Genomic DNA, 18,594 nt, shown 5'->3' on the forward strand with positions numbered 1-18,594 from the left:
CCCTTCAACCGCACATTGAGGGGACGAATTAGGAAAGCTCAAATTGTGCCTAACCTTGCCTCTCACTTCTGTAGTCACAGCACTAATTAAGTGTTTAATACACAGATGCCATGAAGTATATCGTGCACATCTGTGCATAAATTATTTTGCATAGTTGTGCTGAGGCCAGAATGTAAAGGACTAGATTGATAAAATACATGTTTTTGGTTATCCTCAAACCACATGCATACCTAAACCTGGTCTTGCTCCTCTTTGATGACCTTGAGAGCTCTATTCTGATCACTAGTCTAATAATGTCACTCAGGCACCTTCATGCTGTAATTCTTTTTCAAAAAAATGCCCTGTTGAAAAATATAAATATTTCTTTAGCAAAGAAGTTGAGCAGGACAAACATAATTGTTAATAAATTCCCAATTTATTTTGTAATTTCTTCTGTTTTAAAAAAAAAAAAAAGTTCTTGAAATCTAAATGTAACTGCTATTGTTGCGTGTAATTTGGATATGGGTAAGTATGACAGAAGGGGCCTGACCAAACTAAAGTTTCATCGGCTCGATGGCCCAATGTCTGTCTAAACCCTTAAACCAGTCGATTAAGTCAGCAGGTGCATGTATGTAGAGGGTAACAAAAGAAGCTGAGGGGAACTAACAAATAAAAATAATATTTCCCGAGTAGTCCTTTTCAACAAGGATGAAGTTATATCAACATTTCCTTTCGAGTCAGAACTGAGAAACAACAAGTCATGTTTGATCACCTTCTGTCACCCACGGGCGGGGAGACTAGAAGATAAAGACATCATCCTAGAAAGGCGCCGAGAAAATGTTTTCCATGGCTGTGGGATAATAATATTGTCCAAATTATATTTTTGGAAGACAATTTTTTTTACTGTATTTTAAACTAGAACACACTAATCATGACTGTATGATAAAGTTCACTTCTTAAAAACAGACAACACACAATGGGTTAGGTAAACCAACTCAAACTTTACTGATCATCATCCGACGAGAGTGTCAGGGATACAGTCAAGTATGCAACAGACACCCGACTCTCCCGAGCCACCACTCTAATGAACCAAGACATACAGGATCTTTTATAATGTTTTGGAAATGTGGTCACATGCTTATACAGAGTTGCAGCAATGACATTCAACACAATACTCAAATCAATCAGGCTGAATCCATTCAAAGCATACTTGGCACCATACAATACACTCATCATAATGTGGTTGAATTCATCACAAACTTTAGGTACAAACCCCCTAAACAACATGAACTTAGTCAAAAGTGCAACATTTGCAATTCCTTCTTAAACATTGTAAGGATCATTACCAGTAACATCACAGAAAATTTTTGTTTACAGGAATTTCCGAGTCCACAGAAAAAAAAACCTCTCCCACTATTGTTAATTGTCTTTTCCCCGGGCATAACAGGAAGCACTATCAGAAAAGCTTGATATGCAGGCCACTGGCTTCCTGATCCCCATAGTTCCTCTAATATGGTACAGAATTATAAAACTTCCGTTTATTCAGAACCAAAAAAAGTCAAGCTAATCTTTTACTTAATAAAATATTTTACACTACATTTCCTTACATGACCAGGATATTCTCATGTACATCATCAGATCGACTTGTGAAATATTTTCAAATGACTACCTCATGAGTTTCAATGTTCATTTAACAATTGTTTTACTCCCTTAGCTGACAAGTGAGAGGTGCATGATGGAATCATTCCTCATTTCTAATCATTGTGGTGCCACATATTTTTATAACTAAACCATATTATTGTCTAATGTGCATAAAATAAAAATTTAGTTAGAATCACCAACCATATCTTTGCTCCACAAATTGATTAAAATATATATCTATGAAGCCAATAACTTGGAACAGCACATAAACCAAATACATTTCAAGATTGGTGACAATGATACTCTCGTACAAGGTTCTAGACCTATCCAATTTGAACACACACACACCTCTCATCTTGTTTGTTTCTATGCCTGCTTGTCTGTCTGCAATTGTGATCCTGAACCTATGCCAAAATGGTACATGAAAGCGCTACAATTTTCGCACCAATTTAATCACAATTGTCCTGTGGTGGTTTGTTTCAAGTTTTGTTCAGATTTATGTAATATTTCACGTTATATAAATTTTTAGATTTATAAAACCCCAATTTGAGAAAAAATTCTTCCCTGTGCTTACAGCTATGACGTCACAATGGGATTGTAGCCCTGCTCACAATACTGTTGCTATCCAAGTACACAGAGTCCTGCTAGCTCAGCAAGTGCAAGTTTTTTGTTTAAAAATGAGGGAGGGTGAATAAGGCAAAATGAGCAGCCCCTGCACAGTTGGGGGCTATGGGTGAGTGGTGGAATATTGCATTGGGATAACAGGTTGCGTTGGGGAAATAGGTGAGTTGTGGAATATTGCCTTGGGGAAAGGGTTAAGTTGGGGAATCAGGCTTCCCGTGAGGGCTACGAGTGGTGGAATATTGCATTGGGGGAACGGGTTGCATTGGGGGACCAGACCTCCTGTGAGGGCTATGGGTGAGTGGTGGAATATTGCATTGGGGAACGGGTTGCATTGGGGGTCCAGGCCTCCCATGTGACAGGGACCCAACGGGTCCCACTTGGTCCAGTAATACATTCCTAAAACTCTCATCTTGTTTGTGATTGTGTGTGCCTGCGTGCGTGCCCATGTGCTCCCAGAACTACACTTAAATGGTATATGATAGCGCTACAATTTTTGGACCACCTTAATCACCATAGTCCTGTGGTGTGTTTTTATCAAGTTTCGTTCAGATTGATGTTATATGTTACAATCATAAATTTAAAGAGCTTTCACCTGGACCCCATCTCTACTCGTTTTTCAAATCATCCTGCAAGATTTTCCAAATTCAAATTAGTTTAGTTGAGAGAGACAGTATGGAACATACCAAACTGGGCTACATCTATGGCCCCTCAAAGGAACCGCGTTCCTACCTGGTCAATGTCGGTGGTACCATCTAATAATAATAATAATCTTTATTGTCATTGTACAAGACAACAAAATTTTGTTGGAGCAGTCCTCCAGCTGCACAGGAATACGAGTATAAAATACGTTTAAAAAAGAACTATTAAAAAAAATTAGACTATAAACATATAGGAGTATGGGCGGGTGTGTGAGAGAGGGGGAATTAGTGTGGGAGAGGGATAGAGTTCAGTAGTGTCACAGCTCTATGGTAGAAGCTGTTTTTTAGTCTTGTCGTGCGGGCGCTCAGTGTCCTGTATCGTCTTCTTGAGGGCAGGGGGGTGAAGAGGCAGTGTCCAGGGTGTGTGCTGTCTCTAATGATGCCCTTGACCCTCCGGATGCAGCGGGTCCAGTAGATGTCCTCCAGTCTGGGGAGCTGGGTGCCAGTGATCCTCTCAGCAGTCTTAATGACGCGTTGGAGAGCTTTCCTGTTCTCTGCGGTGCAGCCAGAGTACCATACTGTGATGCAGTATGTGAGAACTGACTCGATGGCTGACCTGTAGAAGCTCACCAGCAGCTGTTGTGGGAGACGTGCCCTCTTCAAGCACCTCAGGAAGTGAAGCCTTTGAAGTCCTTTCTTGGCCGTCGCAGTGATGTTGACGGTCCAGGTCAGGTCGTGGCTGATGTTGACCCCGAGGTACCTGATGTTCTGCACAGCCTCCACTGTCTCGCCGTTAATGGTGATGGGCTGATGGACGAAGGTCTTCGGTCTCCTCCTGAAGTCCAGGGTCATCTCCTTTGTTTTTGCTGCGTTGAGGATCAGGTTGTTCTCACGGCTCCAGCTCACCAGGTTCTCTACCTCTGTCCTGTAGGCGGCCTCGTTGTTACTCATGATCCTGCCTACCACGATGGTGTCATCTGCAAACTTTAATATGGTGTTGGCCTCGTGGGTGGGTTTGCAGTCGAGAGTGTAGAGGGAGAAGAGGAAGGGGCTCAACACACAGCCCTGTGGTGCACCGATGTTCAGGGTGATGCTGCAGGAGACCTGCCTCCCCATGCGCACAGTCTGTGGTCGGCCGGTGAGAAAGTCCAGGACCCAGCTGCTCAGGTGTGTGTTGAGGCCCAGGTGGTCCAGCTTGGTGACTAGTTTATGGGGGGGGGGGGTGGTGTTAAAGGCGGAGCTATAATCTACGAATAGCATCCGCACTATAGACGCAACCGTCAACACCTCCTTCCTGTGCGCTCCAGGGTCCTGATGCCCCACCACTCAAGTTTAAAGTCATCGCTGTTCCAGCCGTTCCAGTATCTCCTGCCGCCAGTCCCATCCACTCCCCGCGTTGGTCTGCCCCCACTTCCCCTTTTGTAACCGGCTCTCCGGTGCCCCCGCGATGGTCTTCCTTGGGTTCCCCTACGGTGGCTCCCCATAGCCCGTCGGGCTCACTGAACCGCGAAAAGGTTGATGAAGCAGCTCCATACCGTACGAGGACCGGACGGGTTAGCAAGCCACCTGTTAGATATGGCGATTATGTTTAACCCCATTATTATTAGATGTGGCGATTTGCATTTAACATTTTATTTACTCATTATAGTTGTAATGCCTTATTTGCTTTTCATTTATACAAGGTGTAGATTGGCTATTGCATGTTAGCCAATTAGAATGCTTAGTAATTATAACTCTGCCTAATTATAACATTCATAGTGTGAGAACTTGCCCACTGCCTGGCAGTAACCGTACCAGTGTGAACGTGTAATGACCTGCTTAGAAGATAATGACCTGAACAATAAAGATGCTTGTGTTTCAACCTGTGTGAGTTTGAGCTCTTTACACATACCATTTTGTGCATTGTTAAACAAACTCTCAAAAATATGTATCAATGTTTCAGCACCACATTCAGAATTTTTTTGATAAAACAATTCTTCAATCTAGAAATGAGTGATTCAATATCATTGATACATTAGGGATACGTTATATTTCCTAACCTGTTTTCTGATCCAGTGTACAGCTCAACGCTTTATACACAGAGAAATAGACTATTTTGAAATACCCACATTGTATTTTGTCTGGCATTCCTAATTTACAAAATTACATGAACCTAATTCTTTCCAAGAAGGCATTATTTGCATGTTGATGAATTACAATTATGACTAACATCTCTGCTCTCTGACCACTAACTGTGCTCCTTCTGGGATGTCTCTCCTTGTATCCTTTCTTGATATATTTCACAATCATGAACACTTTTTAACTTGCCCTTTTTGTTTCTATACTCCTAACCTTATTTCTCTAAGTCTTATATAATATGCTTTTTTCAAAATTTGGATACAATGCTGATAAAAGTCTTCTGCGTCATCTCCAAAGCCTGAGAGAATGAGGAGGTGCCTGGGGAAAAATCTTCCAAGCTGGAATTTGAAGTTCTACAAAGTGGATAGTGTGGCGCCATCTTGTGATTACTGCGTGATTGGTCAGCCCAGGTCAGGCCAGTTCACGCGAGTATAGATTAATAAAGAAACAGAGTGTGTACACAACAAGTGGACCCCTACAACAGCAGCATATAGGGTGATTTCATGAAAGGTCACTGGATCATAGATCCTCACCCACGTGGACGCAAAATTTAACTGGGGTACAAACGTTACTTCCGGTACATGTTATTGATGCTGGAAACGTGCACTTTCACACCGGTTAAAAACCGCGAAAACGGCCCGTTTTTGAGCTGTAAATAACTGTGCCAGTCGGGGTGACCATGAGGCACAGTTATCTTAATTTAGAGTCCAGAAGATAAAGAAAAACAAAGGTAAAGACAAGAGGGAGCTGAAGGGGCAACAACAGTGGAAGTGGTTAGCAAACATTGGCCGTGGAGATATAAATATAGAAAATATCGGGAATTATCGCGTTTGCTCGCTGCATTTCATCAAAAGTAAGGCATTATGTTTTATCCTTATTAATTTGTTATATAAAAGTTTTAAAAGTGAAAAATCCATCATTAAAATTGCAAAATCTTCCATGGTTCTCAGGTGGGTTTTAACATGCAAAAAGAAAATGCTTGTGAAGCTACATTTACCATTTAAATAATCGTAAACCATAAATGCGTTTTGAAATGAATTTTACTCAGATGCAAGGTGTGTGAAAGTGCACGTTTCCAGCATCAATAACATGTACCGGAAGTGACGTTTGTACCCCAGTTAAATTTTGCGTCCACATGGGTGAGGATCTAGGATCCAGTGACCTTTCATGAAATCACCCTATATCAAGAAAGCAAAACATTTCAACAGCTCCAAACATCAGAATGAACTTGCACATTCTAAATTTGAAGATGGGTTGTCTGAAGACTTACCGAATAAGACTCCGAGAGGTTCTTCAGACCTTTCTTCAAATACTGGAAATGTTTCTCCCTCTGGAGGATAGGCCTGCAAAACAGCACACTTGATTGTGTCAGCCAATTTATATTGTGTACAAGTAGTACTCAACTTGCTGTTCCTGTAAACTAACATGCTTGTTAATATATTTGGACTGCTGTTATTGTTCTAACTTGGGAGTTTAAGCCAGCAATTACAGGCTATGAAAGCATAGTTCTAAAATACAGAGCTCCAAGTCATCCCATGAATGAATCATTATCTACAATAAAAGGCCCAGTCATAATGTTTGATGAAAAATTGTAAACTTAATATTTCCTCCTGGGTTTTTGAACAAATTTGCTTTTTTCCAATGTATTTAAATGTGCTCATCATTAAAGTTACAGAAATGTGAGCGAGGAAATAGAAATCAGATGCCAACAGTGATTGAGGAAGTTATAACTCACACAAAGCAGATTTTATGCACCATATTCCCAAAGCGATCTCAGTTTATTGCACGAGTTTCCGAGGACTGAAAATGTAATTGGATTGGAAGCAATCATCGCCATTCATAAAGTATCACTCTAGAGGCTCTTGAGGTATGGCTCCTAACCTGGTGAAGTAAAAGTCTATCAAATGAAGCACATCCTATACATACTTCATGGTAGAATAAAGTTTAGTACTGTGCATAGTTTTATATTCTAAAAACTGGAAGTTGCTAAAATCTGGACATTTTAAATATATATTTATCCACTCTCCAACTTTACTGCTTCAAGTGATGGGCCAGTCAAGATTTTATTCTCTGTAAATCCAACCCAGCCTGAAACACTCGATCTTGCAACAATTGCAACACTAATCGTTACATTTCTTCTTTTGTTCCAGACTTCTTTTTTTTTACAAAAGCTGAAATGTAGCACACCTGAACCCAAGTGTGCTAGATTTTGGTCATTGCATCAATATCATTGTTGCACATGAACAAAAAAGAGTGCAAAATATACAATAAATCATTCACGTATCAGAATATGTCACAAAGTATAAACCCATACATAGATTAAGGATATGTAAACGCAATATAACTTCAGATTAGGAAACCCTACACTGTTAAAAGAATGTACATAGATGAATCACAAATAATTTTGTTCCCTTTTCAAATTTTTGTCAGTCAAAACAAACTACCCCCCCCCCACCCCCCCTCCAAATCGCAAGGAACTCGATAACTGCTGGACAGAGATGTGTGCTCTGTTCTAGGAAATCTGCACTGAAACAATACAAAGAAAAAGGGGTGCTCATGGTGGAGAAATGCTTGAAAAATCACCATAAATTGAAACCAAGATGAAGAGAATAGGAGGAACATTTACAGGATTGACAACATCTTTGTGAGGATGAATACTGATGGATTCTTACTATGAAGTAAACCAAAAAAAATTCAAGCAGTACCGCAATCAATTCACATGAAGTTTCAAGCTCCTGCTGTTTTAAGTGCCATTGTCACTAGCATTTGGCAAGGCTGCTGACTCTTTCTATGGAGCTGCTGCAATAGTCAAAAACAAAGGGATGCGAGATTTTTCTCACAATATTCATTCTCAATTCAAGAAAGTTGTCGCATGTTACTAGTTATGTTATGTTGCTAGATTGTTTTTCTGGTATATAGGACTACATAACACACATTTAGATCCTTTAAGCTATTCCTCAGGTAAACAAGGGAGCCAAATCTAAAGAATAAGTCATTTTACTATTTTAGTAAAACCCACTTGGGGAACTCAATTGCTGAAGCACCTGTATTAAACACTTATGGCTGAATGATTGAAACCCAGTGTTCTGTACTCAATCATCCAATGTTTTGTCTGAATAGCTTTACATTTGGCTAAAATAGTACAAAATATTTTATGGATCATGCATTGGATCATGCTGGTTCATTGCAAATCAACTTTTTATAAAGAAAGATAAATAACTTATAGAAACCTTTTGTGCAGAAGAGTTCAGATTTACTCTCCAATGCTTGGTAATTTTTCAAAACCACAGCCTTTTTGATGGGATAAACAACTTAGTAAACCACATGTCAGGGCTGCCAACTCTCACGCTTTGAGCGTGAGACTCACGCATTTCGACAAATTCTCACGCTCTCACGCCGATCACAAATTTCTCATGCTCTGTCATGAGAAATGCTGTGATCAACGAGAATTTTAAAACTCATATCAGCTGCATGGGCCACGAGTGTTGGAGAGCCGGGGCTGAGGGAGGAATGGAAGCAGAAGCAGCGGCGGGGGCAGATGTAGACGGGATGCCGGGGCTGGCGAGTGTTTGCCGGGCTAACGAGTGTTTGCCGGGCTGGCGAGTCGCTCGCTGCTGCTCCGGCCATGTAGCAGCCTCAGTGCAAGATTCCCGGGCCGTCGGAGGCGTCGGAAGCGTTGCGCCGCTGCCATTAGTCTCTGTGCCAAATTCGCCCTGGTGAACAGTATGGACCAGGCAGCGTCTCTGGAGAGAAGGAATGGGTGACGTTTCTGGTCGTGACCCTTCTAAAGGTTTTGGGTAGAGACCCTTAGAAGGGTCTCGACCTGAAACATCACCCATTCCTTCTCTCCAGAGATGCTGCCTGTCCCGCTGAGTTGTTCCAGCATTCTGTGTGTCTCTTTGGTTTAAACCAGCATCTGCAGTTCCTTCTCACACAATGAGACCTAACAAGACGGCTTTGCAGCTGGTACCACTCAGGTGGGGGAGGGACGGAGAGAGAGGGGATGTTAAAGAAATCGATATTCATACTCTATCGGGAAAATTAATTGATATCTGTCTTTAAATTGATATTTTGCTCATCTTTAAATGTAAGCTTGGATTCGTGTATCGCGGGAACAAATAAGCAAAGGCAAGATGGTAAATATAAACAACAAATTAACTTCAGAAAATGAAACTTGTAGAGATGAACTTTGCCCTTCCCTTTACAAAGAATAACCTCAGGGATTATGCAGTAAATGCCATTCAAATACTCTGCAACCTTGGGATAATATTGTTCATGTTCAAATCTAATAGGTAAGTCTTGATTTGTTCAATATTATAATTAGTTCAAAGATACAGCGGGAAAGGCCCTTCGGCCCCTCGAGTCTGTGCCGACAATCGTTCACTCGTTCACACTGGTTCTATGTTATTCCACTTTCTCATCCACTCCCTACACACTAGGGGGCAATTTACAGAGGGCCAATTAACCTACAAACCCGCACGTCTTTGGGATGTGGGTGGAAACCGGAGCACCCAGAGGAAAGCCACGCAGTCACAGGGAGAACATGCAAATTCCACACAGACAGCACCCGAGACCAGGATTGAACCCGGGTCTCCGGCGCTGTGGGGCATTAATTGTAATGCGAATACTTGGACCTCCGCTGATTTGCCGGGACGATTACCCAATATTACTGATTATTAATCCATTGTATTATTGATTATATATGTTGCGCCCATTCTCCTTTATCTGCACATTGTGAGTGGCTTGCTTGCATTTACCGGATGGTACGCAACAAAAGTTTTTCCCTGTACCTCACTACAGGTGGCAATAGTAAACAAAATCAATCTATTTACACGTATCTCTGTGTTGTTGCTTTAACCAGCCTGTTATGGTGCAGCAACTGAGAATGTCATTGTTCTGATGTCGCTGCACGCGACAACTTACTTTTTTCTACACTTACCTTCATTCTACACTTGAAATTACCACAATGACATTTAAACAGCATTTGGACAGGTACACGTGTAGGACGGAACTGCAGATGCTGGTTTAAACTGATAGACACAAAGTGCTGGAGTAACTCAGCGGGTCAGGCAGCAACTCTGGAGGGAATGGTTGACGTTTCGGGTCGTGACCCTTCTTCAGACTGAAGGTCTGGTTCATTGGCTTGGTATAAGTGTAAATTGTCCCTAGTGTGTGTAGGATAGTGTTAATGTGTAGGGATTGCTGGTCGGTGCGGACTCGGTGGGCCAAAGGGCCTGTTTCCGCACTGTATCTCAAAACTGAACCCTGTCCGACTAGCAGGGCTGTGTAGGGCTGAGTGCCGGGACACGGTGACATCTGGTTCTGATCTCCACAAAGCCAATCACGTATCGAGCAGCGCCACAGATTAATGGGCCTCTGGTGCTTGGAGTCGGTCCACAGACCCAGAGAGAAATTGGCTGTTACTCCGGCTTTTTGTATCTATCAGTGACTTGGCGAGTGGGCTGCACAACGAGTGACACAACTGGTCGCGGCTCCCCTGATCTACGCTATTCCCACTCACTTATGGGCCTGTCCCACTAAGGCAGCTCTTTAGGTGACTGTCAGGGACTAGTTTTACTAGCATTCACCTACGACACCTCGCAACAACCCACTACAACCTCAGACAGCAAAAAGTTGTTGCCACTGTCGTTTGTAATCGCCCAAAAGATCGCCTAAGTGGGACAGGCCCTTCAGGCTGCAGCTCATCCGCGTCTCCCGCTGCTGGCGACCATAACTGGGCTGCTGCTGCCGATAGTGGCCGCCCCTCCACTTCCGCCCGCCCCGCTTGCCTGCCCTCCCCCCCCTCCACTCCCCTCCCCTCCCCCCCCCCCCCCCCTCCTCCCCTCCTCCCCCCTCCCCCCCCCCCCCCCCCCCCCCCCCCCCCCCCCCCCCCCCCCCCCCCCTCTCTCCCCCCCCCCCCCCCCCTCCCCCCCCCCTCCCTCCCCCCCCCCCCTCCCTCCTCCTCCCCCCCCCCCCCCCCCTGGCCCAGCTCTGTCACGCTCACTGAAGCCAAAGATCGGCTGGTTCCCCGCTGCTTTACGCCGTCCTCGCTGGCGGCCCGCAGGCTCACTCGACATCTCGCCCGCCGCCCCCTCCCGTCGCAAACGCGCGTTGCGGGAACAGACCCAACGGGTCTGCACTTGGTCTAGTATGGCAATAAAACTCGACCACTTGATTTTGAAGCATTCATGCATGGTGGAGGTATAATGTAGTCATTGAGTGATACAGTGTGAAAACAGGCCCTTCGGCACAACTTGCCCACACCCGGCAACATGTCCCAGCTATACTATCTGCATTTGGATAGTCCCTGCCTCAACTACCTCCTCTGGCAGCTTGTTCCATACACCTACCACCCTTTGTGTAGAAAAAGTTACCCCTTAAAAAGTTACCTCTTAAAATACTTCTAACGAAAAACATTGAAATCATACTTCTACAATGCACTATAACATGATTTTAATACATCAAATTTCAAAAAGTTTCCTAACGTGGGAGGGGACATCCCCCCACTCGGTTGCTCCCCCCCACTTAGTTGCCCAAGGCGAGTGATCAGTGATCGTTCAGCCCCCCACTTTCAAAAACACTCCGTGGCCCCTGGTTTAGACGGAGACCACTGCCAGATGTGAGCGGGGAACTGAGGCCAGTTGTCCATGACGTCTGGATCCCAATGCTCAGCGTTTCATGTTTTGGAGTTGACTAATGTTATTGATTTGTAATTAGTTGACAAAACCTTAATTTATTAATCCGGAATATCCAGGGGGATGGGATAAGTGTAATATTAAAATGACATGCAAGATGTCAGGCTGTCTGTTACAACATAACCCATTATTTCCTTCAGTTAAATATTGGGAAGGTAGCACTATTGTCATTTGCCACTCAACTATTATGTTTGTTTACCTCACTGACTATTTCTAAACCCCCCCCCCCCCCTTAAATTCCTTTGACTGGTTGAAAAGAAATGTCCCCAATCTCGTTGTTTTATTAACTGAACACATAAATGAACATCCTCAAGGAGTGTAATCAGATGGAAACTGATTCAGATGCGATGTTTAAGAGCTTGTTCAAAGATGGGGCATATTTTAAAGGAGTGACAGAGATACTTGCAGGGGAATGTGTGAGGTGGTTGTTATTTGTCTTTAGTTTTAGCTTGAACCAGGACAGCTGAAGATTGAAAGTCTAATATAGTAATTGTGCTGATACTGACTCCAACCAACCACGTAATGAATATCATCCATTCCAGAGGTTTTATTTTTCTGGTGCCATTTAAACTCACTTGGATTTCAATCACTTCAATTTAAAAGTAATTGGGAATGGGGAGCATTGGAACAAAGATTTGCCCTCGGTACATATTAACTGTAATATAATAATGTATGCACGTTGGTAGGTGCAATCAAAACAAAGATCTTTTTATCATTGATATGCAACCTGAGCGCCCTGGAGAGGAAAAGACAACAAAAAGTTGTAAACACTGCCCAGTCCATCATCTGCTCTGACCTTCCTTCCATCGAGGGGATCTATCACAGTCGCTCTCAAAATTTTGTAACATTTCTACAAGTATTTGCTCTTCAAACCACGCATGACATGCCTTTCTGCCCTCTGCTTTCCCATTAAGAATGTCCTGTAGATTTCATTTCTTAAGAAAAGGATATTTTTTATAAATAGCCTAAGTATCCAAATAACAAACTAATCCCATTCACACAAGAATTCACAATATAACATGATTTTTAAATCTCACTGTCATGAATTCATATGCCAGATGGAAGGAATTTGATGTTTAATTCCCATAAATTAATCGAGAAACATCCACTCAATATAATCAAAATGTAAAATTTTTTGCACAATATATGGGACTAAAACTGATATTTAGTATAAAAATATTTACTATGGGTAGACAATAACACAAAATATAGACGATTTAGATGCTCTTATGACATGATTGTCCAAAAAAAAGCATTTAAATCATCTTGCGAGTGGGTTTTTCTGGAACGCGATCGATTGGAACGTTGCATTTGTGGTGAATTTGAACCCCATATCGGCAGGAAAAACACTGCCGGTTCGTATGGGGCCCAAATCACATTTTCGCAATGTAAAATTTGATTAAAGCCATCCCAAGAAGCAAGTTTATATGTAAAATAAACGACTTACACTTTGTTTTGTCCCGTTCATACGATCCGTCACGCTGTAGGCGTTGAGGGCGTTAGAAGTCGCTTTTTATTTTAATCTAATTATTAAATTGTCTCACGATTAAACAAAAAAAAAAAAAAAAACAAAAAACAAAAAAATCAGGAACGAAAGTAGGATCGATTTTTCTTCAGCAGCTAGCAACCCGGGGAAATCTGCCGCCGACAAAAAACAACATTTTAATCCCCCCCCCCCCCCCCCCCCCCCCCCCCAAAAGGAGCCAAAGTCGCGCACACACGGCCAGTGGCAGAACTGCAGTACCACTGAAGGTAAGTTTTGTAACATTGCTATATAGATCAGCAAGACTAACATTTGTGGCAGGCAAGTTAATGGTGAGGATTCCGAGGAAAATGTACATGCATCACATGGCATGATTGGATTTTAATTCAGATTAGTGCAAGGTGTTGCATTTTAGGAAGTCAAACCAAAGAGTCCTGGGGAGTGTTGTCCAGCAGAGGGATTTAGGAAGGCCAGATACATAATCCCTTGAAAGTGGTGTCACAGGTAGTGGTCAAGAAAGCTTTCAGTACATTGGCCTTCATCAGTCGGGCTACTGAGTATAGAAGTTGGGATGTGGTGTTACAATTGTATAATATGTTGGTGAGGCTATGTTTGGAGTTCAGTTTTGTTCTGTTCAGTTTTGGTAACCCTGCCATAGAAAATATGTGGTTGAGCTGGAAAGAATGCAGAGATGATTTTGGAGGAGGTTGCCAAAACTCGAGGGCCTGAGCTCTTGGGAGAGGGTGGTCTTTATTCTTTGGAGCACAGGAGGCTGAGTGATGATCTTACAGAGGTGTACAAGATCATGATAGAAACAAATGGGGTGAATGCACAGAGACTTTTATCTGGTTGGGGAATCAAGAATTAGAGAACAATGGTTTAAGATGAGAGGGGATAGTTCGAATAGGAACCCATTGGGAAACTGTTGTACACTAATATGATGGTGATTTGCCCATGACGTCTCCAGTTTTAAAATTGAATTAATTTGATTTGAATCTACTCAACAGAACATTCACAAAAAGCCTCACATAACAGGTACACATATTACAAATATTCACAACTGTCTTTGTCAAGAGCTTTCTCGTGTTTTTGTTTATTGCCTCATCTTTTAAACTCCAGAGAACACATATTACATATGAATATTCTCCCACATTGCAATGGTGCTAACTTACTATCAGCCAAAGAAAGATATGTTTAAAGTAAATGAGAAACCAAAATCTGCCATAGAATAAAACAATATTACCCTGAAAGCAATCTAAAAATGTGTTAACTCACTATATTTGTTGTTTCCCAAATGTCCTTTATTTTTTTAAATGGCGAGTCATGGCATGATAGTCACATGCAAGATGAATTTTACATCAAGTATTCCCTCAATCAAGAGTAAACACAACAGTTTAGAATGGTGTTCCACATTGGGATACCAATGACTCACTTTCAAAGTCCAATTCTGTCTGCATCTCCTTCTTGAGCAGGGTATTAATAATACTGATCCAAAAAAAATGTGATAGCTCATATGGATTTCCTTTACATTTAACAAGCCTGTGAAGCTGAAGCTTTACTTCTTTTACTGCAGAGCACACAGCAGGAATTGAACCAAGGGATACATTTCTCCTGTGATTAGGCAGCAATATTTCTTGGCAGAAATGCCATAATTACTCACAATTGGAATTGATTCTCAAACTTTTGCTCCTCTAATCACCGGACCAGCAATTAGAGGGGTAAATTCTAGTTCAATATTTAAACCAAAACTAAGGATAAATGCATGTCAAAAGAGAAAGAAATGGCAAATCTGACACTTGGAAACTTGGAACACCTCTTCTTCCATCATCATTGCTCACTGCAATGGTGATACAGCCTTGTGACACAATCACCAAGTTTCCATAAATTTAAAACCATTTTCAATTTTCAATCCTCGCAAATCTTTAAATGAAAATTGAAAAAAAAAATCAGAAATGTCATTTTCATCACAATGACAGCCTCCTCATTTTGGCAACTCAAATTGAACCACAGAGTAACACATAAATGAATTAAGGGCAGTTTTTTATGTCCCCAGCAAAATGATTGTCATTATTTAAACCATGCCGAGTGCAATAGATTTGACTTGCTTAGTCTAATGCTAAAAATGTAACGCTTTTGAGAGAAAACTCTGAATAATGTTGTCAGATAAAATTGAAAATAACAAGAACTTCAAAATGGTTCTGAAATCAAATGGGATAGATTTCTCAAATTGAAATGCTTATACCTTTGATTGAAGATCAGAAAGCAGTGAGTTTTTTCACAACCTTTTTTTAAATCGTCTTTTGTTTTGTTCAATGCCTTATGGTTCTTCTGGCTCCAGTCGTTCCCTTACATTATATTCCCAAGTGGGTATCATGAACGATGGTAGACTAATGATTTTACTCACTCGGATGTGCCAAAGATAATACAAACCCAAAATATAGATTTAAATGTTTGCTTCATCAAAAAAGGACTGTTGATTAAGAGAGGGGAAAAAAATTACAATTCCACATTTTGTAAAAAGTCAAGAGGATGAGCTATGGAGCAATTGCATGGGTGAACCCAGATCAGCAGCCATGATAATGGGAACATTATAAATGTGCTGGACTGATTATCACTTTGGCAGGATCCTTATCAGACAGTCATTGGGGCCAGTCCAAATGAAGGGTGGCAATGCAGCAAACCTTCTCCAGACCATTGGTGCTGAGATCCACCATGTTCACCCCTAGGTCCTTACTAAATAATGCCACCAAATAGCTGGGGTAGGACAGCAGCTTCCTTTTCTCAACATAAGCTCAAACCATCATTATTAGCAGGTAGAAAAAGTTTATTGTAATTTAAAAAATGCTTACATTATCCTTCTATAATGAAACTGTCGACTGACTTTTGCAAAATACCTCTATTGATAAAATGTCAGAATTTAATTTCTGTAAAAATATTTATGCTGCTTGTTTGCTAGTCCACAAGTCAACAACATGTTTTTGATGTGCACCCTGAGATTTATAGAGGCCTCGGTATCGATCGATTCGAGAAGATTTTCTGCTTTGACATTCTTCTCTGAATTAGTTTGGAAGAGCTAGTTTTTTACTTAAAAAAAAACATCATTCATATAAAATATACAGTGCATTCAGAAAGTATTCAGACCCCTTCACATTTTCCACATTTTGTTACGTTACAGCCTTATTCTAAAATGGATTAAATTCTTTTTTTTTTTAAATCATCAATCTACACACAATACCCCATAATAAAAAAGCGAAAACAGGTGTTTAGAAATTAGTAAATAAAAATAAATAACTGAAATATCACTTTTACATAAGTATTCAGACCCTTTACGGTGCTTTGTTGAGGCACCTTTAGCAGCGATTACAGCCTCAAGTCATCTTGGGTATGACGCTACAAGCTTGGCACACCTGTATTTGGGTAATTTCCCCCATTCTTCTCTGCATATCCTCTCAGGCTCTGTCAGGTTGGATGGGGAACGTCGATGCACAGCTATTTTCAGGTCCCTCCAGAAATGTTCAAACGGGTTCAAGTCCGAGGGTCTGGCTGGCCCACTCAAATACATTCATAGACTTGGCACGAAGCCACTCCTGCGTTGTCTTGGCTGTGTGCTTAGGGTCATTGTCCTGTTGGAACCTCTGCCCCAATCTGAGGTCCAGAATGCTCTGGAGCAGGTTTTCATCAAGGATCTTTCTGTACTTTGCTCCGTTCATCTTTCCCTCGATCTTGACTAGTCTCCCAGTTCCTGCCGCTGAAAAAACATCCTACAGCATGATGCTGCCACCATAGGTATGGTATTGGCCAGGTGATGAGCAGTGCCTGGTTTCCTCCAGGTGTGATACTTGGCATTCAGGCCAAAGAATTCAATCTTGGTTTCATCAAACCAGAGAATCTTGTTTAGGTGATTTTGGCAAACTCCAAGCGAGCTGTCATGTGCCTTTTACTGAGGAGTAGCTTCCGTCTGGCCACTCTACCATAAAGGCCTGATTGGTGGAGTGCTACAGATATAGTTGTACTTCTGGAAGGTTTTCCCATCTCCACAAAGGAACTCTGGAGCTCTGTCAGAGTGACCATCGGGTTCTTGGTCACCTCCCTAACCAAGGCCCTTCTCCCCCGATTGCTCAGTTTGGCTGGGCGGCCAGCTCTATGAAGAGTCCTGGTGGTTCCAAAGTTCTTCCATTTAAGAATGACGGAGGTCACTGTGCTCTTCAGAGTCTACAATGCTGCAGAAATTGTTTTATACCCTTCCCCAGATCTATTTCTCGACACAATTCAGTCTCAGAGGTCTACGGACAATTCCTTCGTCTTCATGGCACTGACATGCACTGTCAACTGTGGGACCTTATATAGACAGGTGTGTGCCTTTCCAAATCATGTCCAATCAATTTAATTTACCACTTGGGACTCCAATCAAGTTGTAGAAACACCTCAAGGATAATCAACGGAAACAGGATGAACCTAAGCTCAATTTTGAGTGTCATAGCAAAGGGTCTGAATACTTATGTAAATGTGATATTTCAGTTATTTCTTTTTAATTACTTTACAAACATTTCTAAACATCTGTTTTCACTTCTTCATTCTGGAGTATGTGTGCAGATTGATAATTTAAAAAATGAATTTAATCAATTTTAAAATAAGGCTGTAATGTAACAAAATGTGGAAAAAGTGAAGGGGTCTGAATACTTTCTGAATGCATTGTATATAACAAAACCAAAAAATTGCATGGATTTCTCATATAACAGCATTCTCATATAGACTTCCATTTGCACTAAAAACACGCAAGGACTTACAAATGAGAAAATTCTAAATTGGATATTTCTTTGGCCCAAGATCGCACTTTTTAAAGACTTGGAAGTTGCAAGATGGTTTTAGAATGTGGTGTTGGAATGTGGCAACTCTCTGCATGCAGTTCTAGGGGATTTATTGAACTTGTGTACAGTATGATTTAACTGGCTAGCATGTAGAAAATTGCATCTTCTTCTCAAAGGGCCTGTAGAGCTTTCGATGTTGACCACTGCCTGATGGACCTGTGATCAAAAGTTTATTTCTAAAGGAACTGTTCTGTGAAGGACAGGTAGCACATCAAAACCCAACTGAATTGCCCCCATTAGGTGCACAAGGTATATTACAGGCTCGGGTTGAATCTCAGCTTGTGATGGCACTTGACGTATACTTCGATTCTATACGCAGCTTTATATATTTGTAGTGTTGCAAGTTTAATGATGGTTTAGGATTAGTGGAAGATAGGATGCAGGTGTTTAGCATTTGTTAGAGTAAATTAATTGGCTGCAGCTTCCTTTATTTAGTAGATACTGATAACATAGGTGGTGAGAGAAGGTATTGAGGGAGGTTGTTCTGGGATACCAGAACCAATTGTTGAGCCTTCGTGGGCCTAATTTAACAAAACACCAGTGAAGGG

General features: G+C 41.6%; 1 protein-coding gene across 2 annotated transcripts in view; it reads right to left on the minus strand.

The window, feature by feature from the left end:
* fntb (farnesyltransferase, CAAX box, beta) overlaps positions 1-18,594 on the minus strand; it is a 58,826-nt gene that overhangs the window by 33,969 nt on the left and 6,263 nt on the right. Inside the window, exons 2-3 of one of the 2 annotated variants that reach the window (XM_055640779.1) lie at positions 6,736-6,881; positions 6,271-6,343 (exon numbers count right to left, since the gene is read on the minus strand). In XM_055640779.1, coding sequence (XP_055496754.1) covers positions 6,271-6,343; positions 6,736-6,758 — 96 coding nt within the window. In that variant the 5' untranslated portion in view covers positions 6,759-6,881. The remainder of the gene's footprint in view (positions 1-6,270; positions 6,344-6,735; positions 6,882-18,594) is intronic. The other variant, XM_055640778.1, reaches the window with a different exon arrangement.

Source organism: Leucoraja erinacea, chromosome 9, assembly GCF_028641065.1.
Source record: "Leucoraja erinacea ecotype New England chromosome 9, Leri_hhj_1, whole genome shotgun sequence".
In the NCBI taxonomy this organism is placed as follows: Eukaryota; Metazoa; Chordata; class Chondrichthyes; order Rajiformes; family Rajidae; genus Leucoraja; species Leucoraja erinaceus.